At 35.3% G+C, this 21798-nt stretch overlaps 5 protein-coding genes and 1 long non-coding RNA gene across 17 annotated transcripts; 3 read left to right on the forward strand and 3 right to left on the reverse strand.

The window, feature by feature from the left end:
• The first annotated feature begins 416 nt into the window (after nt 1-416).
• Nucleotides 417-2653, forward strand: AT1G70480 (OBP32pep, putative (DUF220)). Of its 2 annotated transcripts, NM_105716.4 has the most exons (6): nt 417-879; nt 998-1121; nt 1220-1378; nt 1468-1590; nt 1668-1811; nt 1890-2653. In NM_105716.4, the coding sequence occupies exons 2-6, from the start codon at nt 1005-1007 to the stop codon at nt 2307-2309; spliced, it is 963 nt and encodes a 320-aa protein (NP_564989.1). In that variant the 5' UTR covers nt 417-879; nt 998-1004; the 3' UTR covers nt 2310-2653. The 2 variants fall into 2 exon arrangements, with proteins under 2 accessions (NP_564989.1, NP_001031261.1); NM_001036184.1 differs by having other exon boundaries at nt 760-1121; nt 1890-2510.
• ARFA1D (Ras-related small GTP-binding family protein) lies at nt 2419-4566 on the reverse strand. 7 transcript variants are annotated; one of them, NM_202391.2, is made up of 8 exons: nt 4387-4491; nt 4019-4117; nt 3706-3862; nt 3541-3611; nt 3341-3460; nt 3135-3253; nt 2976-3057; nt 2625-2868 (listed from the first exon to the last, which is right to left on the reverse strand). In NM_202391.2, the coding sequence occupies exons 3-8, from the start codon at nt 3851-3853 to the stop codon at nt 2863-2865; spliced, it is 546 nt and encodes a 181-aa protein (NP_974120.1). In that variant the 5' UTR covers nt 3854-3862; nt 4019-4117; nt 4387-4491; the 3' UTR covers nt 2625-2862. The 7 variants fall into 7 exon arrangements, with proteins under 7 accessions (NP_850975.1, NP_974120.1, NP_001323061.1 ...); NM_180644.3 differs by lacking the exon at nt 4019-4117 and having other exon boundaries at nt 2419-2868; nt 4387-4512; NM_001334455.1 differs by having other exon boundaries at nt 3706-4117; nt 4387-4566.
• A 532-nt stretch (nt 4567-5098) lies between these two features.
• AT1G70500 (Pectin lyase-like superfamily protein) lies at nt 5099-7572 on the reverse strand. The gene is made up of 9 exons (NM_105718.2): nt 7179-7572; nt 6931-7059; nt 6655-6825; nt 6544-6564; nt 6245-6452; nt 6065-6146; nt 5880-5988; nt 5681-5797; nt 5099-5597 (listed from the first exon to the last, which is right to left on the reverse strand). The coding sequence occupies exons 1-9, from the start codon at nt 7428-7430 to the stop codon at nt 5280-5282; spliced, it is 1407 nt and encodes a 468-aa protein (NP_177207.1). The 5' UTR covers nt 7431-7572; the 3' UTR covers nt 5099-5279.
• Nucleotides 7573-8297: 725 nt separating this feature from the next.
• Nucleotides 8298-8673, reverse strand: AT1G09187. The gene has a single exon (NR_139578.1). It is a non-coding gene; the product is annotated as an other RNA (long non-coding RNA).
• A 253-nt stretch (nt 8674-8926) lies between these two features.
• On the forward strand, nt 8927-11522 carry AT1G70505 (uncharacterized protein; the record flags this gene model as incomplete). Of its 4 annotated transcripts, NM_001334457.1 has the most annotated exons (9): nt 8927-9024; nt 9397-9757; nt 9847-9880; nt 9987-10199; nt 10282-10371; nt 10448-10513; nt 10605-10696; nt 10805-10852; nt 11024-11477. In NM_001334457.1, 8 exons carry the CDS (start codon nt 9426-9428, stop codon nt 11127-11129), a joined length of 981 nt encoding a protein of 326 aa, NP_001322519.1. The 4 variants fall into 4 exon arrangements, with proteins under 4 accessions (NP_001322519.1, NP_001322521.1, NP_001322520.1 ...); NM_001334456.1 differs by having other exon boundaries at nt 10448-10696; NM_001334458.1 differs by lacking the exon at nt 8927-9024 and having other exon boundaries at nt 9079-9757; nt 11024-11522.
• A 3664-nt stretch (nt 11523-15186) lies between these two features.
• Nucleotides 15187-21580, forward strand: KNAT2 (homeobox knotted-like protein). Of its 2 annotated transcripts, none has more exons than NM_105719.5 (5): nt 15187-15608; nt 15849-15971; nt 16057-16195; nt 20358-20599; nt 20691-21580. In NM_105719.5, exons 1-5 carry the CDS (start codon nt 15336-15338, stop codon nt 20844-20846), a joined length of 933 nt encoding a protein of 310 aa, NP_177208.2. In that variant the 5' UTR covers nt 15187-15335; the 3' UTR covers nt 20847-21580. The 2 variants fall into 2 exon arrangements, with proteins under 2 accessions (NP_177208.2, NP_001320784.1); NM_001334459.1 differs by having other exon boundaries at nt 15849-15983; nt 20691-21132.
• The last annotated feature ends 218 nt before the right edge of the window (nt 21581-21798 follow it).

The following is a 21798-nucleotide window of genomic DNA, read 5'->3' on the forward strand; positions in this document are numbered from 1 at the left end:
GCCCGCAAACGTTAGACCGACACTGGGTCTAATGCAAAAGAATTAAAACATAGAAGCATAATTTATAACACAAATTCTAGTTCATCTACTCAATCAAAACATCCAAACTAATGGCGTTAGTGAAGTAATTACAATTTTGCGATTCTTCGCGAATTAGTTGAAGAAGACGAAAGACGAGTGCAACTTGTAGAAGCCTACAAAGTTTAAAACCCATAATTTGATGGGGTCAAAAAGTAGAACATATCAATGAAATTTTTTCACGCCAGTGATACTCGTGAACTTTGTATACTCATTCCATTTCTACCACATTTGCACTCAATACAATCTTTTAGAATCATAATAACTTCTTGAGAAAAGAACTTGGTCCAAGCTAGTGAAATCAAAAAGGTACGTTAAAAAAACAAATATCTTACAAACGGGACGCAGTTTTCACAGTAAGCTAAAAACGGCACGCAGGTTTCTAAAGAGTGGCGAGGATTTCAACGTTAGCTTAATTTTTCCGCGCTAAGACCAGCTAAAAAACGACACGTGGCAATCGTGTTCCTCAATGGTCTCTTTCGTCCAAGACCAGAAAAGAGAAGAAATGTGGCCACTCTAGAATCCGTCGCATCTCGATTCAAAGCTATTGATAATTTCGTCTTCTTCTTCCATGGAATAACGTGTTTAGGCGTGTATCACATGGTTCTTTCTTTGTGTGACACAAAACCAACATAAAGCTTCCATACGATTTAGACATTGTCGATCGCTATTGTAAGATCTGGTCTGGGTCCTCGATTTTGGTGAGGATTGTCGGGTGGAACAAAACTCTTTCTTAAAGGCTCTGCAGAAATTAATTCTCTGCTCTGGCTGGATCTGATAGTGATTTTACAGATTGTTCAGGTGCTTTATTGGGCTGTGTTTCTTCGTTAGTAAAGCTTTTTGCTTTCCTTTAGTTTAGTGAAATCTTAAAAATGTTTAACTTTGCGGCTTTACTTCAATTGCCTTATACACTGTGCAGGTCAGAAATGGGCAATCCGGGATCAGACACAGAGAGAAACAAGGGAAATGTGGTCTCAAGTGTGTTTGATCCTGCACTCTCTCGATTCGTTGGATTTTCCCAGAAACTCCAAACTCGTCTTAAGGTCATGCTCTGATTCCACACATTGCTTTTCAATACCTTGTGATGTTTTTGATCTTTAGAGGAGCTGAAAAAGGAAGCATTTTGTTCTCTTTGTCACAGTCCCAGCTGAAGAATTTGACAGATGATAAGCATGGGATTGGTTCTTCATGGAGGCAAGATAAAGGAAACTCATCGATCTCCATGCAAATTGATCTGGAGAAACAGTTAGATTGTTGGAGGGAAAACCCTTCGTGGACTGATCAGATCCCAGTCGTTAAGGTGAGCAAGAGATGAACTTTACAACATGGTTTTGTCAGAGTCTTTGAGAATCTTGTTATATGATAAATAATAACAAGATTTCTTTACAGGTGGGTATTCCAAAAGGATCGCTTTGCAATCTTAAAGCCGAGGTGAATGTTGGTTTACCTCCTGATGCAGTCTATAACATTGTAATTGACCCTGACAATAGAAGAGTCTTCAAGAATATCAAGGTACGTTTCTTATAGATTATCTTGTTCTCTCTGTTACAGTTTTAAGCTCCTGTGATTCATTGGCCTCGGAATTACAGGAGGTTATGTCGCGGAAAGTATTGGTAGATGACGGGTTAAGGCAAGTGGTGGAAGTTGAACAAGCAGCTTTGTGGAGATTTCTCTGGTGGTCAGGAACAATCTCAGTTCATGTCTTGGTGGATCAGGATCGGGCAGATCACTCTGTAAGACCTCTACGATTATAACAAAAGTCTCAAGTTTCTTGAATGGTTCGTGAAAGGGGATTTAAATGGGTGTTGCAGATGAAATTCAAGCAAGTGAAAAGTGGATTCATGAAGAGATTCGAAGGAAGCTGGCAAGTAAAGCCTTTGTTTGTGGATGAACATATGTGCGATCGTTTGAAACCGAAAACGCTGGAGGAGTATAACAGGTGCACTGGAGGTAAAGGGAGGATCGGATCTAAGGTAACGCTGGACCAGCTAATACAGCCAGCGATTGTTCCACCTCCGCCCATTTCTTGGTATCTCAGAGGAATCACGGCTAAGACGACAGAGATGCTTATCCATGACTTGTTGGCTGAGACCGCCAGGATCCGTGCAGCTGGAGTAATGGAGGATGGTCACTCGCCCGATGAGCAACGGATTGGCACACCTGGAGATATAAAAGAAAGATGGTCTGCACATAGAAGAACATCAAGGAGACGACGCAATGATTTGTGTTAAGTCACAGACTCACACAGTCCATGATTCTGGGATAATAGATATCTTGAGGATTTTTGGATCACCCAGCAATATGTGAACATAATATAATATTTGTTTTCATAAGATACACTGGCATATAAATGTGGGAATCTATTCCTTGTTGAAGAAGTTTACAACCATGACTCAATGACTCATGACCATTACAACCATGACTCAATGACCAATAGTGATATGAATTTTCAAATATACAAAATTTCTAATTCATTTATTTTGGTAAAGAAAGAAAGATATTTCTGTGATGAAAACGATGCAGACGTGAAAATAGGATACGCAAAAACAAGAAAGCAAAACAATCAATCATATTAATCCAGGCACAATACACGAAAGCTATTTAAAAGGGTTCTTCTAGTAAATTTTTAGGTACAAGACCATCTACTTGCACAATAAGAAACATTCACATACCCAAAAAAGCAAAAAGGTTCAGATAATATTTATAATCTCTCTTGCATCAAGACAGAGAGAGATCCCAACACAGCAGACAGAATCATCTCGATGCAACGCAATTTCTCCCTCATCATGCCTGTGCAAGAAGAGCAACACGAGGTAAAGATATAAGCATCGCAGAATAAAAAGAAACCAGCTCGTTAGATTTGTGTGTTTTTGAAGAAACTTATGTAGTTATGTTACCTTGCCAGCGATGTTGTTGGAGAGCCAGTCCAGACCTTCATAAAGCCCTTCACCTGAAGTGGCACATGTGCTCTGGATATACCTGTAGCGAGCAAAAACACACATCAGTATCGAACAGAAATTGTTTGACTTTTGAAACTTATAAGGATGTTTATTTACCAATGACGCTGACGGAGGGAGTGAAGGCCAAGCTTATCTGTGATTTCAGCAGCGTTCATAGCATTTGGAAGATCTTGCTTGTTGGCAAACACAAGCAACACAGCATCACGCAGCTCGTCCTGCAATAAAAGAGTTGGTAAGTAAAGGATTTTCAAACTAACAAAACTATGAAGAAGAACTCTTTCTCTATAGCACTGGATATTTACCTCATTCAGCATCCTGTGGAGTTCATCTCGAGCCTCAACAACTCTGTCTCTGTCATTGCTATCAACAACAAAGATTAGACCTTGAGTGTTCTGGAAGTAGTGTCTCCACAAGGGACGGATCTGAAAAAGAAGCCAAAAAGTCAGTTTATTTGGGTGAAAAGTTCCTTCATCAAACAATAAGCAGTACAGAGACTCCATACCTTGTCCTGACCCCCGACATCCCACACGGTGAAACTAATGTTCTTGTATTCCACAGTTTCCACATTGAAACCTGTTGATAGAATTTAGCATATCACTAATCGATCCTAGATTTTATACCATCATCACAATTTAAAAACCAGTACTAAGGTGTGAAGCTTCTTTACCAATAGTAGGGATGGTGGTGACAATCTCTCCGAGCTTGAGCTTGTACAAGATTGTGGTCTTACCAGCAGCATCAAGACCAACCATCAGAATTCGCATCTCCTTCTTGGCAAAAAGCCTGCTAAACAGCTTGGCGAAACTCAACCCCATTTTGCTTCACTGCAAACAAACACAACAAAGTCTAATATCAAAAACCTCATACACATTCTATATCACGCGATTTTCATCTCAGAAATCCTAAATTATGCATCTATAATGCCAAATTCAATTCTTATATCCTCTAAGAACCTGATCAATACCAAAATCGTCACTCACAAACATCAAATTTCAACGAGATCAGGCCGATCCAAACAGAGAATCAAACGTCCCGAGATATCATAATCTCTCTGATACAGATCTTCAACATCTCAGAAGCTATCAGATACAATCACAACGACGGAAAACGAAAGTGAATAGAAAATTCAACAGATCCACACTATCAGATCGTAATCAGAAACGTCGACATATATACACATCTTAAAAATAAAATCGCATTATCCATTCATGAGCAAGATCAACCTCAACGAAATCAATCACGACGATTCCAAAACCATCAAAATTCACAAGAAACGAGAAATGCAGAACACATACAGATCTACGCTAAATTGAGAATGTATGAGCACAGATCTTAGATCAAAGCGTACCTACGAAGAATGTTTCGGAGAGATCTGAGAGAGAGAGACCGCGAAGAAACGGAGAGAGCGAGAGAGACTCGAAGAAATTTGAAAGAGAAATGTGAGAGAAGCTTAAGAGAAACGCGATGACGCCGAAATGGGAAGTGGTGGAGAGCAATTTTATAAGGGAGAGGGGTACCGGTTTATTCGTCGTTTCTCACGCCAATTAACGAAATTGCCATTTGTAATTGACGGAATTACCCTCTTCGAATCTTCTATGACCAAGTGTGCAGGTGTTCGCGAGCTAACCAATTAAAACTTAACACGTGAGCAATACTCTTTTCTTAAGTGCTACTTCATCTCCAGTGAAAATTTCGTTATTTGTTGATGTTGTCTGACCAATAAGAAATCGTCATTTCAATCAATTTTGATAAATTTTATAATTATTAAAATAATTTTAATATATATAATATGATTACATATCTACATCTATTAATGATATTTTTAATGAAATTTTGTTTGTCTGGTTTGGTTAACTTTGGGAAACGTTAGCCACAAAATCATTTAAAAGATTTATTTTCAAAATGATAAAATTAATCAATTGAGAGACAATTCCGGTTTAGTATTAGCTTAAAAATTTAAACATTTGGGTCTGGTTTTGCTGCCAACCCTTAACGATCATAACAAAACATAGAGAGATGAGCAAATGCTACAAACTACCAAATAAGCATTCATTTTTTATACAAAAATATTAATCTTTACCTTAATTATAATCAATTTATAAACACTACAATGCTTTTCAATCTCATTGTATATGCTTCATTAACAAGCTATATATATAAGGTCAGTTGCTAAAGATGAATTACAACTAAATATAACGTGCACATTCCTCACTACAACGACCGTCAAAATATGTGATCACCTTAAAGCTCATCATGAGCATTTTCAGTTTCTTTTTCGACCATAATAGTTTCTGCCAAATACTGATCAGTTTGGTTTAAGCTCTTGTCGTCATGCGAATACAGACAATCCGCAGAAGGATGAACTACACCATAACCAAACCCTTCAGCAGAGTTACAATATGCTTCTACTTTTCCATCATTGCCTTCCAAGTTGATATTGTTGAGGACAATGTGGCTGCAAGGGACTGCGTCACTACACTTGAAGTTGATGGCTTTTGAGCTTTTCGTGGTTCCGGTTATGTTCCTGTACATTATCTCGGATATGTGAACCGCCGATGTCTGCAAAGAAATAGGAATCAAAAGATTAAGTTTCTTTCTTGAGGTTTGTTGATAAGTCAATGGTTATGTGAAAGAATTAAAACCTGGTTTTGACAAGTTGATGGTGAATCACAGTAGAATTGATCGATTATAATCGGATTCGCAACGTCCTGCATCACTACGTTCTCGAAACGTACACCCTTTACGTAACCATTACCACCCTGTTTTAAAGAGTTTCATCTTTCAATCAATCCTGAAAACTCTTTGGAAGGAAAGCAAAGATCAATAGAATTGAGATTTTACCTGCCATGTCTTGATTCTTAGACCATTAGTTGTGTTCTTTAAGAACGCAGTTTCCAACACAACTGCAGTGACGGTTCCTTTCGAATGTCCTTGTCCAAGACTTCCAATACTACAGAACAAGAAATTATTTGCAATCAATAATAATATATGTGTCTCATTTCTTTTTATGGTTAGAGATGGTTTACCTGATTCCATGTCCTGGTCCACAGTAGATCCTCTTCATCTTTATCTTGGCGCTTCCATTCACAATCGAGACACAATCATCTCCTGTTTTCAAGTTGAAGTGTCAGCTATAACATTTTGAGTTTAATATTATAATTACCATGATAGTGTTTTGAGTTAAATAGAAGTTTTTGGTGAAGAACCTGTGCTGATTTTACTGTCTTGGACTACAACATCGGTAGATGCGGTTATATGAATTCCATCAGTGTTGGGACTGTCTCCTGGAGATGTGACCATAACTCTAGAGATTCGAACTGTAGTTGACCGTTGTATGATCAAGTGCATCTGTTGGCTGTTCCGGATAGTTAAGCCTCTCACATACACATTTGAACTTGAATATATAGTTAGAGCCTGTATAAAAGTAAAGACTTTCTTATAAGCAAAATCAAACATAAATGATAAGTCTAATGGTCGATGAACACAAAAGGGAAAAAACTTAGACCGTTGGTGCGCCTACGCAAGGCTACAAAAGAAAAACAAGAAAGATATGTGTCAGATTTCTACTTCATGATTGATTAGAAGAAAGTCCACTTTATGTAAAGAAGATACTTACGTTAGACTTGTTCTTCTTGCAAGAAGCAGCCCACCATTTGGTACCAGAACCATCTATAACTCCATTCCCTTGGAATACAACTCCTTGGAGTTTGGAAAATTGAAGCCAATTCCTTGGGAATTTCGGGTCCCATTGGCTAGGCTCATCTGGTGCTATGATTGTTCCATCAATCTATCAAAATCAAAATTAAAAAAAAATAAAAATGCATAAGACAATAAATGGTAACATGTTGTTGTAGCTTAACGTGTAACAGGAATTAAGAAGTTAAAAGATTACCTGAATGATCAATTTTTCTTGACATGGACCATCGAATTTCGTCGCATTTACTAAATAGCTACGTCCTTGTGGAACCAATAAAACAGAGTTTGGTGCAGAGCAGGCCATGGTCCAAGCTCTTATAAATGCCTGGTTATAAGAGAAACTTTTCACTAGTTGATAATTAAAATATATATATATGGTGGTTTTGTGTGTCTATTCCACCAGCATTATCATGAATTTCTTAAACCGATTCGAGCATAACGCACCTGAGTATCATCAGAAACTCCATCTCCAGATGCATTAAAGCTATCCACATTCACCAGATTCTTACCAGAATATTGGCTTGTAAACGACGAGAAATCAAAGAAGGTCACATCATCCTCAATATCATCCTCAGGTACATCGAGGTTCTCAAGCTTCCCAAGAATGTCAAGTTCCTTGAACAACATTTTTCCTGTAGCTCCATAAGAAGCTACCATCAACAGAGCAAACAGAGAAATAATAAAGGGTTTAATCATTTTATGCTTAAGAAAAAAAGAACTCCAAGCAAAGATTAAGTGATTGTATAGTTTAAGATATGAGATTTTATGCAAAAATGATTTCTTTGTAATGAGATGATAATATGGTTTGAATATATATATAAGCAGATCATTAAGGCGATTTTATTGGCTTGGCTTTAAAGTAGATGAAGACAAGCCCTTAATACAAATTCATCTAACCTTAAAGCACAAGGCTCCCACTTCTTTGCTTTACTCCAAAAACTCTACACATATTTTCCTGGTCAACATATTGATCCCATTAACTCTGAGAAAAGGACGCATAAAGCTAAACATGTGACATTTAAACATTTTTTTTAACTTGTGACATTTAAACATGGTGCCATATATAGTTTGGAAAACGAAAAATCAAACATATAGTTGTTGTCCCATGCATGTAAATATATATATATATATATATAGTACTATAGGTCAATTGTTGTACCAACCTTGAGTTGAAGATTTGATACGTTCAAAATTTTTTTTTTAGAGAGGTTGTTTACTCGTAACTAAAGTCTTTGAAGAAAAAAAAAAAAGTGTTCCTTGTGATAATTTTACAGAATGGATATACAGTTTTAGAATGGATAGATGACTAGACGTAAACATATACTAAAAATGTGAGGTTTTTACCCATTTAAGTTTACTCCTCAGTTGATTCTCATTTAAGTTCCTTTGACCAATTTAAACCCATATATATAGACCTATTTACTATAGTTTCGACATTACCACATAGGCGAAACCAAGTTAGATTAACTCAAGTGTTCAACGTGTGATGGTTAATGAAAATTTGATGTACGTTTATAACTCTCATAAGATATACAATACATCTCTAACGGGCCCTTTTACCTGATAAGACCTAAAAGGAAGAGAGGAATTTGGAAAAGAATTAGACATATCAATGTTGTGTAAAGATAAAGAGTCCATCGGTGGAGTGACATGACTGATAGTCTCTGGACACACTTCCGTATTTCATAAGGTCATAGCATAATAGACACGTCGATGATAGCTTCAACACGTCGATGTCATTTTTTTCCAAAACAACTGATTTGTTTTTTGTGCTTTAAGCGTGTGTGCCCTTGTTCTTTGAGGAGAAAATATAACGTCGACGATAGCTTGATCACAGGGATCACTCTCTACTCTCTAGCCTGTGAGGAAATTTTAATCTAATATGTAAATGATTCTGAGGGTTTAAAGTGAACTAGGGTTTCAGATCCCCCTACACATGGGCTTACACTTTTGTAAACAAAATGGGGCCTTAAGCCCATTAAAGAATGATAAAGTCTAGTCTACTACGAGACTCGTAGTACGGTTCTACCTCTGCCTACCTCTGTTTTCGGCTTCCTCGACCGTTTCGTTTTAACCGTTCGATTTGATGACTGCTTCTGAATCGAATGGCTCTAATTAATTGCAAGTATTGACGAATAAAATACATAAACGTGTGGAGTGTAGAATAAAAACATCAGATTCGAAATTCATTATTTTCCATTTTCCAAATCATAAAATCACAGAGGAGAAAGATTCTCATTGTTCTTGCTCACAGAATCTGATACTGAATTGAAGCAAAGCATCACTACAGGTATCTTTTTATTTTTTTTGTCTTATCTAATCTTTTTTTTCTTTTCTTGATTTTACTTTGTCTCGTTAAGTAAAGAATCTGTCTCTTGCTTTGAATGCTATACCTCTCTTTATGTTTCAAGTTTTATCTCTCTCTCTCTCTCTCTCTCTCGTTGTCCATTGTTATTGCTAACCAAAAAACAAAATCAAAACCCGTGATGTCTCATCATGAGTTTCTCGCCTCTACTTTTTCTTTTCTTGACGTGAATTTATTAGACTCTATGTGTTAAAACTTAAAATCAAGATCACTTGGTTTCACAAAGTTATAGAGATTTTTTTTGAGAAATGGTGAAGAATGTGTTTAGCAGAATTGATTTGTCGAGTTTTATTACAGGTTCAACTGAACATACTTGGCAACCAACAATGACTTCGGAGACAAACATTCCAAGTTACTGGCTTAACTGGAGATTCTTCGTCTGTGCAATCTTTGTCTTAACGTCTCTGTTTCTATCTTCTTATCTGATTTGGAGATATGAAGGACCAATAAAACGCAAGAAACGTGGTGATGATCAAAGCCTGGAGCTAGAACAACTCACAGGAGTTGTATATGATGATGAATCTTGGAATACTAGTGTCAAAGAGATTCATCCGAATTGGTTGTTAGGTTTTCGTGTTTTTGGTTTTGTTGTTCTTCTTGGACTTATCTCTGGTAATGCTATTGCTGATGGAACCGGCATTTTCATCTTCTACACACAGTGAGTCTCCATAAATATTTTCTTGATTACATAAAGTTGATAACAATTTCACTTGTTCTGATGAGTTTTGATTGGTTCTTATATATCAGATGGACTTTCACATTGGTCACAATTTACTTTGGGGTATGGCTTTTCTTCACCTTATCATGGTACTTCACATCTACCTGAGATTAGTAGTGGTTACACATTTTGGTTTTTCGAAACCTAAAGTCGGCTTGATGTATTGCAGCTTGGATCATTGGTGTCCATATACAGATTTAGGTCTCCTGATAATGGTGAAAACAGAGTTAGTATAGTAGATGAAGAGCAAGGGACGTATAGACCTCCCGGGAATGCCGAAAACTCGAATGTGTTTAAATCTTCAAGCGGACACGATAGAGAAAACATGTCTACACGTCAGGTTGCAACTACATTGGGTTACATTCATCAGATTCTTTTTCAAGTAAGTCTTCCTGAGATTTTTAAGTGTCAAAACATGTTACGTTCTCTGTTTCTGAAGTCTGAACATGTTTTTGGATTTGCAGACTTGTGCAGGAGCTGTATTGCTCACAGATGGTGTGTTTTGGTTCATTATCTATCCTTTTCTCACAGCTAAAGATTTCAATCTCGACTTTGTAAGTTTTAACCAAGACAGTAGACACTTTGTTTTAGATTTTCTTGTGGCTAAAATTTATCCAAACATTACTACAGTTTATTGTGATTATGCACTCGGTCAATGCTATCTTCCTCCTCGGTGAAACTTTCTTGAATTCTCTGGTTAGTCAATACAAAAACATGATGATGGATCAATAATGATGATTATATTTACAGTGATGATGACTTTTTTTAGTGATTTCCATGTGTCCAGCGATTCCCGTTGTTCAGGGTTTCATACTTTGTGGTATGGACCGGCATATTCGTGCTATTTCAATGGATTGTTCATGCTTGTGTCTCCTTTTGGTAATAGTCACGTTAACTATCTTTCTTTACATTATCTTATGAACAGAGTAGTTTACTTGCTTGGGATCTTAAGCTATGTGTATAACAGTGTGATATCTGTTTGTGTAGGTGGCCTTACCCATTCTTGGATTTGTCATCATCCTATGCTCCTTTATGGTACTCAACACAAACTCATCGCCTATTATATCGGTTATGAAAACTTGTGCCACTAGATCTAGAGATGAAACTAGATGCTAAAGATGAATGGATTTAGACTACACGTAGATTCTAGATTCTAAAGATGAATGGATTTAGACTACACGTAGTAATGTTTAGCTGATGTTGCAGGTATGCGGCTGTTGGGTTGATGCACATACCATGCTTTGGAATATTTGCTTTGATCGTGAAGTTGAAGCACTTGTGGCTCTCAAGATGTTACTCAGAAGGAACATAATAACATATATCATATACATATACTCAAATGGTTAACAGAGTCTCTCATGAGTCTTAAACAGAGTTCAAAGAAGAAGGTACATGTAGGTTCCCTCCTGTATAATCACTTAGCTAGCTAGTCACCATTCTTTTGGAGGGGGCTTACAAATAAAACTGTTCTTTTGATGATTACTTTTGTTGTATTGTTGCATCGTGTGAGATTAGTTTTGAATTAAGCATCGTCCAACTATGAAAAACTTACAATACAATATAGTCAATTGGAGTTTTTGTATTGAGTCGCAAAAAAAAGAAAAAAATGCAGTTAGACATGTAATATTGGACCGTATCCAATTCTATGGGCCGAGATGAGCCCATTATCACCTTTCGAAATGCGTCTTTTTGCACATCTAAAAATTAGCCAATTTTTTAATGTCGAAACTCGAAAGAGAGAGTTTATGATCATTTAAACAACATTATTTACTATAGTGGACTTAACTAAAAAAAAATCTCTTTCCTCTAATTAGGTGATAATGGAGATAAAAGTGATTATGATAATAATATTCGTAAGTGATTTGAGACGGTCTTCGTGGGCCTAAAAGACTAATCCTTCGCATATCTACTTAAGAGCTTTATCAGTGCTTGAAAATGGAATTAATGATTGTGCCAAAAGTACATAAAATCTAGTGTATATAGATATTATATAGCTAAAATAAATATGTTAGAATCATTCATATAAATATATATATATATGTTAAATTCATTTTTATATATAAGAAAACTTTGGTCCGACTAATATTATTTGGGGAGTATAGTTATGGATACCCGTTCAAATCATTTTGACTAAATTATACCACCATTCTAGATTTACGTATACGTGTGATCATGCCAATTCTATTTTATTGTTGACTAAAATAAGGTGTGATTGTGTGAAAAAAGCTCTTTTTAAACGTGGTGGTTGTGATTTGTGAGCTCACCAATGAAAAAAGTCAGCTAGTAATTGCACTTTTAGAATAATAATAGTTAGGTTTACGTCGTCAAATGCGCCATACGCATAACCATTAACCAAAAGGTTTAGGCTTATGATTATAGAAATAATTGTTATAGGTGTATAAAAATAGAGTCAAAATCGAAGATAAGCAAAATGGTGCCACGTTAATCAACAAAGATCGTAATCTTTTAACCTGAGCTAATTAAGTAGAACTAACTTTCCATTAATGTATCTTTTGAGTTTTTGATCTCACCCGCACAGTTGGAGCCCAATTCCCTTGCCCTTATCGTTGACTCTACTAAATTTTCAATTTGAAGTTTCTGCATTTATTCTGTACGTGTAAGTATCAATTAATTCTGATGTAAACGAACATTTGATAGTGTGAGTGCCAAAATTATTGGTGTATATTTTTGAAATGTAACGCTTTTTATTATATTGTTGTTATAACTTATATAACAATACATAAGCAAAATTAGCACCAAAAATAAAAAAACAGAGCAAGAAAGTTACACTACAAATTAATAAACGAGACGAACTTTATTTTATCGATTTCTACAATGTTCTAATTTTACTATACTGTAGTAGGAATAGAAGGAAGATGGTAGAACAGTTTCTCTTCTAAGCAAACTTCCACGAAATTAAAGAAAGACAAATTTTATATTTGAAGGACCACAGACAAAACGCAAAGGACCACTTCATAAGAAACATTTGAAAATAGAAACAAAAACACATTGCATCAGGATGCTTAGCATTGTTTTCGTTTTAATGCATGTCCACGACATCCCCTGATCATGGGAATAAAATCAATGAGCTAAACAGTAATTTATAATAAGCTGGTTTTTTTTTGTCGTCAACAGCAATTTTTTAACGTGAGAAAAAGAGATTAGAATCTTTAACAAAAAAAAGTATTAGATTTAGTAGATGCTCATGTTTCCTGTCCCAGTAAACTATTCTTCTCCACTGTTTCCAAGCTCCATTTCAAAAGATTTATTCCTCAGTATAAAAGTTAAAATAATCCATATTTTACTTTTTTTGGTCTATAAAGTCCCCGGCCAAAGTTTTGGTGCAACCATTGCTGAAGAGACAAAAGATCAAGTGGTTCTGTGATCAGTTGTTTGCATAACAAAAAAAAAAAACTATTGGTGGCTATTTAATTTGTCCACTTTTCTTACAGGTACGTTGATATGTTTTGGTTAAGTTATAATTATATGTTAGTTAATTAAAAATGAGTCTCTCAGTGTTTAGTATAGTAATCTCAAATTTCAGTTCGTTACAAGCGTTATGTAGAGATGACTAAAAACAATATTTGTTAAAACATAACATATTAAGACAAGCATATAAAATTTTATAAACCATATTAAGATTATTTTGATAACATGTAATTGTATAGCATAAAACTACTTAGAAAGAAAGAGAAACAACCAAAGGAGAGTATTAAGACCTGGGATTCCCAAAATAAATAAATAAAATCCATAAGAAGCTAAGTAATCTCCAATTTCAGTAACATTTCTAACAACAGAAACAAATTTGTTCAAAACCACATATTGATGATATGAGATACAAAAAAGAATGACAATAAACTCCTACAAAGTTGAAGCAACCGAGTGGTACAATAATATATTAACAAAAACCTCAATACAAAGAATTGAAACCTAACAACACTAAATCACGGGAACAGTATGAACAATCCATGATGAAACATTCGAGTGGTACAATATTATCTTAGCAACATAATTATATGCACTTGATCTAATAATTTAGTCGTCACTTTTTGTTATTATTATTTTTTCTGCAAGACACACATTTTTTTTTTGCAATCATTTCTCGACGATAGTGATCATATAGATTATAGAAACTTGTGACCCCCCCCAAAAAATACAGAAAAGTTTAGAAACAATATAAATATGTGCTGTGAAGGCCACCGGTGGGGATTCAATACGATACGATCCAACGAAGTGAAATGAGAGAGAAGGAAAGTTCTGTCGTTTTTATAAGGTTTGATACTAAAACAAAGCTTTATGTCAGTTAAATTTCACACCAAAGTAGTCCGACGGATGTGTCAATCAAACCTGTCCATCATCAAAAAGACCTTTATGACATTTGTTTTTATTTTTTTTTGCGGAAAAAACGATATGGATCATCGGATCGGGTCTGGAGTAGACCCATGCAAAAATATAGTTTTTTTTCTTACAACAGGGTTTATAGATGGATTTTGGTTTATGACAAAAACTGCAGGTTCTGTTACTATATAAGGTAATGAAACATTTTGAGTTGATATTATACGCGACTAACAGATTCTCTATGAAAATAACAAGAAGTGCGATAAGTGGAGTGGCCACTATAAAAAATAGTTCCTAAGAGTGTGTTTAATTAGCAAATGACTGAAAGCAATTAAAAAACAAAAATTGTTTACTATGTTGTGATTGATAATGAGCACCTAGCTACCATAGACGTGTTTTACAGAGAAACAAAACTAGGTGAAAATTGAAAGAGTGAAATTGAAGTTGAACCGATCCGGTTAGACAACTAGAATCGTAGTAGCCTAGTAGGTGTCGGCCACCGTAATTGAAACAAAAAGCTTATTAATTAACAAAATTACCATCATTTGTTTTTACTGTCAAAATTCAAATTACCATCGTCTAACCTGTTTTTGTTAACAAGTACTAATTGTTGTCTTCATTAGCTAAGTCATAAATTCTAAAGGTTAGCGTGCTATTTTGATCATTTGTGCGATAATATTATATATCAAAAATAATCGTAACCATGTAATCGTACAGTTAAAAAAAGTGCTCTTGAATCACGAAGAAATCTTTTTATAATCACTCGAATCGTATTCCTTAACACATATGGCAAACCCTTGAAATCTTTCTTCTTTTATACTAGTACGACAAAATAAAATAAAAATTATGGTGTCTTTAAGAAAAACTTGTAAATTATCATAATAAACTATGAAAATTCATATTCGTGATTTTTTTTTTTTTTTGCTTTTCGTCACAAATCATTTTTTTTTTTTTTTGGTTTTTTGCTGAAATATTTACGATCATTGCCCTCAGACTACTATACTACGAGACCGCCTCAACTTGGCCAGTCTATCTATTTCCATTGTCTCTATCTCTCTCTCTCTTTGAAGCAGTTTGTTACTTCTTACTTTTGTGTTTCTTCATATTCTTCAGAAGCAAGCACAAGGCTAGGGATCGAAGAAGCGGCGATCACTGATCGTATCTCACTACGATCACATTAATGGATAGAATGTGTGGTTTCCGCTCGACGGAAGACTATTCGGAGAAAGCGACGTTGATGATGCCGTCCGATTATCAGTCTTTGATTTGTTCAACCACCGGAGACAATCAAAGACTGTTTGGATCCGACGAACTCGCTACCGCTTTGTCCTCGGAGTTGCTTCCGCGTATTCGAAAAGCTGAGGATAATTTCTCTCTTAGTGTCATCAAATCCAAAATCGCTTCTCATCCTTTGTATCCTCGCTTACTCCAAACCTACATCGATTGCCAAAAGGTGATCTCGCTGCTTTCGTGTTTTGTCTTTTCTTTTTCTTGTTGTGTATGATTTTGTGCTTTCAAGGTTAATTTGATTAAGCGTCAGGAATTTTACATGTATTCATCGTCGTATTTAAAGATAGTTCTCTTACTTTTTTTTTTCTATTCCACTTTAACCCTAAGATAAGATTGGAGAACTAGAGAGACTGTGTTTATATGTGAGAGTGATTTTTTTTTTTTTTTGGTTATTGATTGACAGGTGGGAGCGCCTATGGAAATAGCGTGTATATTGGAAGAGATTCAGCGAGAGAACCATGTGTACAAGAGAGATGTTGCTCCATTATCTTGCTTTGGAGCTGATCCTGAGCTTGATGAATTCATGGTTTCTCACTTTGTTCGTTGCCTTGAACTTTGATCTTCTAGTTTTTCTTAAAATATAATTTTGTTTTTTTGTGGTGTGATTCTAGGAAACCTACTGTGATATATTGGTTAAATACAAAACCGATCTTGCGAGGCCGTTCGACGAGGCTACAACTTTCATAAACAAGATTGAAATGCAGCTTCAGAACTTGTGCACTGGTCCAGCGTCTGCTACAGCTCTTTCAGGTCAGCACTAAAGTGATATCTATCTCTTGTTCGAGTGTACTTTTGATTTCTTGTTTCCTAGCTAGTGTTTTTATTGATCTTTGAGCACTATCCTCGGTTTGTGTGTCCTTTAAAATCCTTGCGCAAATTTCTCCTTACAGTTACAGATCTTGCGGATTAGAAAATCTATCCTCAGATAACTTTTCCTTTCTGTGCTTCAATGATCAGTTTCTTGGAATTGATGGAAAAATTGGAAATCTTCTACTGTTTTTTTTTTCCTTAAAGAAAACGAGAATCGATAAGTTGTTGTAGCTGAAACTAGGAGGAGCTTAGTAGATCCGGTTTAGACAACCCAAGGCAATAAAAGTCAGAAAAAAACAAGGAAACTCTAAAACCCTAGTTTTGTTAGAAAACAATGATTGATTCAGCCACATCTTTTATATTTGGTAGAAGTCATTCATGCTTTAGATAGATCCATGACCTTCACACATCTTTGTGACATTTATTTTCTATCATTAGCTATGGTTTAAGCTGTGGGGCGGATATTAGGGGAAAGCCGGTGGGTAGGATTTTCTCTGTTAGTGATATTTATTTTCCTAGTGATTTTGGTATGGTATACTTTTCTTTTGTTACTTTTATATATACTTGTATTATTATCTTCTCCTCTGTCAGAAGAAAATATGGGTCTATGAAAGCAAAAACTTTTGCGCTAGAGATTCTGATTTTGACGTTTCAGTGTCGTACTGGAAGTTTTTTAATTGCTTATTTCCAGTGAAAATTCAATCATAGAGAAAAAACCTAGTCATAACTTCCACTAATAAATGCCACTGATTTTTCTTGAGTTTGTCCTTGGCTTCATGTTTAGATCTCTAGTAGTATCGCTTGTTTTCATCTTCATTAAGAGACTGATGGGTAAAACAAAACTTTACTAGTTCTTGATTACTCCAACTTCTCTTGGTGAATGAACCAAAGTTTATACTACTTTTCCATAGAAAGTGTCAGACTTAAGTTTTATCCATGTCACTTTAGTTTTTACTATTAGAGAGATAAAAATTTATTGTGTATAATGAGTATAACATAAGATTGATTTGTTTTCTTAGTGTATGTGAAAATTAATGACACTAGCCCTTATTTTTGAATACATTGTATTTGCACCTAAGGGTCTTACATTTGAAGTCCACTGTGTTCAAATTACATGTACAAAATCATTGGTGTGATTAATTTTCACGAACCTATCTGACTTAGTAAACCAAAGAAGTGTCTTGATCAGGTCAAATAGTTGGATTTTGTGTTTCTTTAGCTCGAAAAAGCTAAACCAAATCTCTGTTGGATTTCAGTTAATCTGAGCTCATGCGCATGTAAGTCCATAAAAATGCTTGATGGCCAAGAGGCTTGTATATTCTGCATGTCGTGGTTAATGTGTCTGTTATTCTTGTATTCTTGTTGGAATTTTATGTGAATAAATAAATGATTGAAATGCATTAAGACACTTACACAATGTAAGTGAGGTTTACTAATTTGCCGAGGTATTAAACTAAACTTAATGGTACCTTCTTTTCCACCATTTGTTTTCTTAATTAAGCAGAATAGAACTTTGTAAGTATTTTACAAGCAGCCCAAATAAGGAATAGTAGGTTTCTTAAAAGAATGTAATTTTAGTTGTCTTTGTGTTGTTTTTGTAGCTTATATTGGTTAAACCTTTCCAACAGGGCAAAAATTAGTTTCTTGTTAATCTACACTAATCTACTTAGCCACGTTCATGTTGTCAGAATACGTGTGTATATTTTTTATAAGTAAAGTATTTCACTATCTTAGGGATTTTAAAGTAATCATTTTACTTCTTCATCTCCACCTGATAAGAACTAGCTGGAAAAAAATTGGAACTACAATATAGTGGAATTCAGCTTTAATAGTCTTCTTTTTCTTATATGTTGATATCAAATGCTGCTTCGGTTGTACTTTGTTAGCATTGTTTAATTCCGAAAAGTTGTTAATACTTATCAGCGTACTTAATTAATTGGAGTTTACATAGGGAATAATCTTGTCCAAAAGGTTGAAAAACAGATCACTTGCAGCTTGAATTTATCTTTATTGGACGAATGTTTAGTTTTTTAATGGTTTTGAAGTACCACTTACCTTTTTAGCGTAATCTCATGTATGATTTTGAAGGAATATATATTACCTTATGAACATCTTTTCCTTGGTCAATACCTTTTTCTGTTTCTTAAGTCCCGAGAAAGGACTTTCTTTTCAACTGAATATCTTAAACTAATAGTATAACTCATAATATGTAGTTTTCAGAGTCATGTGCTTTTGGTTTCTTTTCGTGCTAATATGCTTTAGGAATAAACCAAATCCTCTTTAGTCAACTGATGTTTGTCATAGCAATTGTGTTTACTTATTTTTTTCGTTCTCGCTTTAGTGTGCAATTGACCCTTTTCGTGATTAAGATGGTCAATCTTGGCCATGGTTTTTGTTCCATCCTCATATTTTCTTCTAATCATTTGGTGTTCGGATGGTGTATTGATACAATGAGATCCATGTGCGATTTTGTATCCATATGTGGAATTTAGGACTATTGTTTAAGATTATTCACTACAGTCTACAACTAGTATTTTTGTGTTGTAAAATGCATTCACCCTAGGTCCCTATGCATTCACCCTAGATATATCTTTGGCTGTGAATGATATTCTATTCATTCAATGTTCGTAGGAAACTCGAAAAGCATGTTCTTTTGAACAAAATACTCTGTCATGGCACATTAGTTACTTCACCAGTTCTAGACATGATAATACTGATAATCTGTTTGGTTATATCACCTTCGTTGATAGAATGGTCCTTTTGACACGCACAAAAAAACACACCCAAATGCTTGAATTAGAAATCTTTTAGCCCTTTTTAATTTCTAAATAGAAGAAGTTGGAGACAGAAGCATGAGGTGGTCAAGTGTCACATGGACTCCCGTGGATTACGTTGGTGGATCCCTTTATGACCCAATCGCAACACTCTCTTTTTAAGATTTGATTTGATTTTAAAGAAAAAGAAAGAGAAGAAAATAGGGGAGAGACATGGGTTTTGATTTATGTACAATGCAATCATCTTACGACTAATGTTTCTCCACATCTTTTTCTACTGTTGCTTAGTGGTTGTCATTTCCTCTCTGCGTTTGTTCCCTTAATGGGCCATGCAATTTCCACGTGTTTAACTTTTTTTGGGAGATGTACAAGTCTATCTACTTTTTTTTTATCAGTGCATGTTGTCTCTTTCGCATTGTCTTGATGTTATATAGGAACCAAATTCGGCTAATAGGTAAAGAACAAACCGAGTTACTATTGCACATACCATCCTCAACTAGCAAAGTTTTCATGGATAGGGTGTGAACTATATTTTGTGTGATTTGTCTAAGGATCAGCTCATTAGTGGTGTAGCAAACTACAACCTAAACTCTTTAGGGAGACTTTGAAACGATGTCTTTCTGTAATCACTAAGTTGAGAATACTAAGTGAAATTTCTATTAATGCAAATAATTTGACCATTAATCATGTTTAAACTCCCTTAATTAGGCTCCCTTTTAGTCGCAGTAACATAGGGGTCAGTATGGTATGGTCATAAATGGGGCATTATGAGAAAGTTCATAAATGTTGGGGAAGCGTTTTTTCCGGGGGTCACTCAAACAAGTGTCAGAAAGGTGATACGTGTCGTGACTCAGGTGGCTAGTGGTAAGTCCCAAAGGAGCACGTCAGTGGCAATGGAAGCTAAACTATTCAGTGACTGCGAAAGTTTTTGACTGATCATTTTTGTGCCCGGGTCTTGTAAAACCTCGATATTATCTCGCTATCCTTGTTTTTCCCCTTTTACCCCTTTCTTTCACCCTTTTTTTTTTTTTTTTTTCCTTTCTTTCACCCTTGTTCTCTTCTCTATGCTTTTTTGGCTCTTTTCTTCTTTTAGCTGCTTTAGCCACTTAGTCATTTAGCCGAGCCTACTAGTATCTTAGTGTTAGCTATGTTTGTTAGTGTTGGCATAGTGGTAGAATTTGCTTTCTACATTGTCAAATATGCTACCATAAATAGCACCACCATACATTCTCCTAGTACATTTTATCGGTATGGCACGTATTTGGCTAATACGTGGGAGCTAATCATTATTGAATCTTCTGTATGACATTATTCTCATGTATGAGCAGATGATGGTGCGGTTTCATCTGACGAGGAACTGAGAGAAGATGATGACATAGCAGCGGATGACAGCCAACAAAGAAGCAATGACCGCGATCTGAAGGACCAGCTACTACGCAAATTTGGTAGCCATATCAGTTCATTGAAACTCGAGTTCTCTAAAAAGAAGAAGAAAGGGAAGCTACCAAGAGAAGCAAGACAAGCGTTGCTCGATTGGTGGAATGTTCATAATAAATGGCCTTACCCTACTGTAAGTGTCTTTCTGATTCCACCGTAACCTAGCATACACTCATTAATTTATTTCTTCGACATATTAATATCCGCCTCTCGAATGTGTATAGGAAGGCGACAAAATATCTCTGGCTGAAGAAACAGGTTTGGATCAAAAACAAATCAACAATTGGTTTATAAACCAAAGGAAACGCCATTGGAAGCCTTCGGAGAACATGCCGTTTGATATGATGGACGATTCTAATGAAACATTCTTTACCGAGTAATGAAAAGAGAGACATGAAATTGTGCATTGTATAATTTTTACACTGTTTTTCCAAGAAAAGAAAACAGTAAAAAGCTTTTGGTAAATGGGGCATCATCGCGAATGAATGGAACCCGTTAGCCAAAACGGTCAAGGGCGTAACGAGACATTGTATTGGAAATAGTGGCAATATTATGTCACTAATCTTCCAATCATCCAAATTGATAGATTTCTTATTTGTATTGAACCTTACTTAGATAGCTGATGTGTCAACTAAATAATTTATTTTCATTATCCATTCGGGTAGAAGAATTCATTATCCATTCGAATTTTGTGACTATTTGGCTCGGTTTCGGAGCCGGATTTTTCGGATCGGTTTTTGGATTTCGGATTTTATGCCCAGCCCTACTTATACTACTTGTATCAATGTCTCTAATTGATCAATTGTTGCTTGCTATTCAAATATCTGTCTTGGCAGTTCTCAAGATCGTACAGTAAGGATGTGGGAAGTTACTGGGGGTGGTAAAGATAAATGTTTGAAGCTTGGGTGGGTTGAAGAAATTGCACCTAGGGCTGGAATTATTGAGTACTTCTTTTTTGTTACCAAGTATGATACATAAGATAACTTACCTATACTATCTAGCTTCTCTCAGTGGTTTATAACAAGATTTTAGTTTGTGCTCAACGATTTGTATTTTGTTTTTCTTATACACTTATTCAAGCCTCATCTACCACTTAAACTAATTTTTAAAAAGTATTAGTAAAATTAACATGGTTTTAACTAAAAATTATTAATTATTTATCTTAAGGTTTAAGTTTTGAATTGGTTTTAAATTTTTAGTGAAAATCATTATTATTTTTTAAAAATGAGTTGAAGTGTCAAATCTATATTACGTGAAAACATTACCGAACTTCGAACACTTCAAGACTTACAGACCAATTAAGGACGGGATGCCTAGGCGCGGTTAGTTCCC

The sequence above is a fragment of the Arabidopsis thaliana genome (assembly GCF_000001735.4).
Source record: "Arabidopsis thaliana chromosome 1 sequence".
Taxonomy (NCBI): domain Eukaryota; kingdom Viridiplantae; phylum Streptophyta; class Magnoliopsida; order Brassicales; family Brassicaceae; genus Arabidopsis; species Arabidopsis thaliana.

What these genes read in the sequence shown, in the direction of transcription:
- AT1G70480 (NM_001036184.1), top strand. Translation starts at nt 951, where the DNA reads ATGTTTAACTTTGCGGCTTTACTTCAATTGCCTTATACACTGTGCAGG. An exon ending in GAGTCTTCAAGAATATCAAG is followed by an intron (nt 1,591 to 1,667) that starts GTACGTTTCTTA and finishes TCGGAATTACAG; the next exon opens with GAGGTTATGTCGCGGAAAGT. An exon ending in AGGATCGGGCAGATCACTCT is followed by an intron (nt 1,812 to 1,889) that starts GTAAGACCTCTA and finishes TGGGTGTTGCAG; the next exon opens with ATGAAATTCAAGCAAGTGAA.
- ARFA1D (NM_180644.3), bottom strand. Translation starts at nt 3,853, where the DNA reads ATGGGGTTGAGTTTCGCCAAGCTGTTTAGCAGGCTTTTTGCCAAGAAG. An exon ending in ATGTCGGGGGTCAGGACAAG is followed by an intron (nt 3,461 to 3,540) that starts GTATGGAGTCTC and finishes CTTCTTTTTCAG; the next exon opens with ATCCGTCCCTTGTGGAGACA. An exon ending in TCCACAGGATGCTGAATGAG is followed by an intron (nt 3,254 to 3,340) that starts GTAAATATCCAG and finishes CTTTTATTGCAG; the next exon opens with GACGAGCTGCGTGATGCTGT.
- AT1G70500 (NM_105718.2), bottom strand. Translation starts at nt 7,430, where the DNA reads ATGATTAAACCCTTTATTATTTCTCTGTTTGCTCTGTTGATGGTAGCT. An exon ending in AGACAGTAAAATCAGCACAG is followed by an intron (nt 6,147 to 6,244) that starts GTTCTTCACCAA and finishes ACTTGAAAACAG; the next exon opens with GAGATGATTGTGTCTCGATT. An exon ending in TAAGAATCAAGACATGGCAG is followed by an intron (nt 5,798 to 5,879) that starts GTAAAATCTCAA and finishes TCTTTAAAACAG; the next exon opens with GGTGGTAATGGTTACGTAAA.
- KNAT2 (NM_001334459.1), top strand. Translation starts at nt 15,336, where the DNA reads ATGGATAGAATGTGTGGTTTCCGCTCGACGGAAGACTATTCGGAGAAA. An exon ending in GTCTGCTACAGCTCTTTCAG is followed by an intron (nt 16,196 to 20,357) that starts GTCAGCACTAAA and finishes ATGTATGAGCAG; the next exon opens with ATGATGGTGCGGTTTCATCT. An exon ending in ATAAATGGCCTTACCCTACT is followed by an intron (nt 20,600 to 20,690) that starts GTAAGTGTCTTT and finishes GAATGTGTATAG; the next exon opens with GAAGGCGACAAAATATCTCT.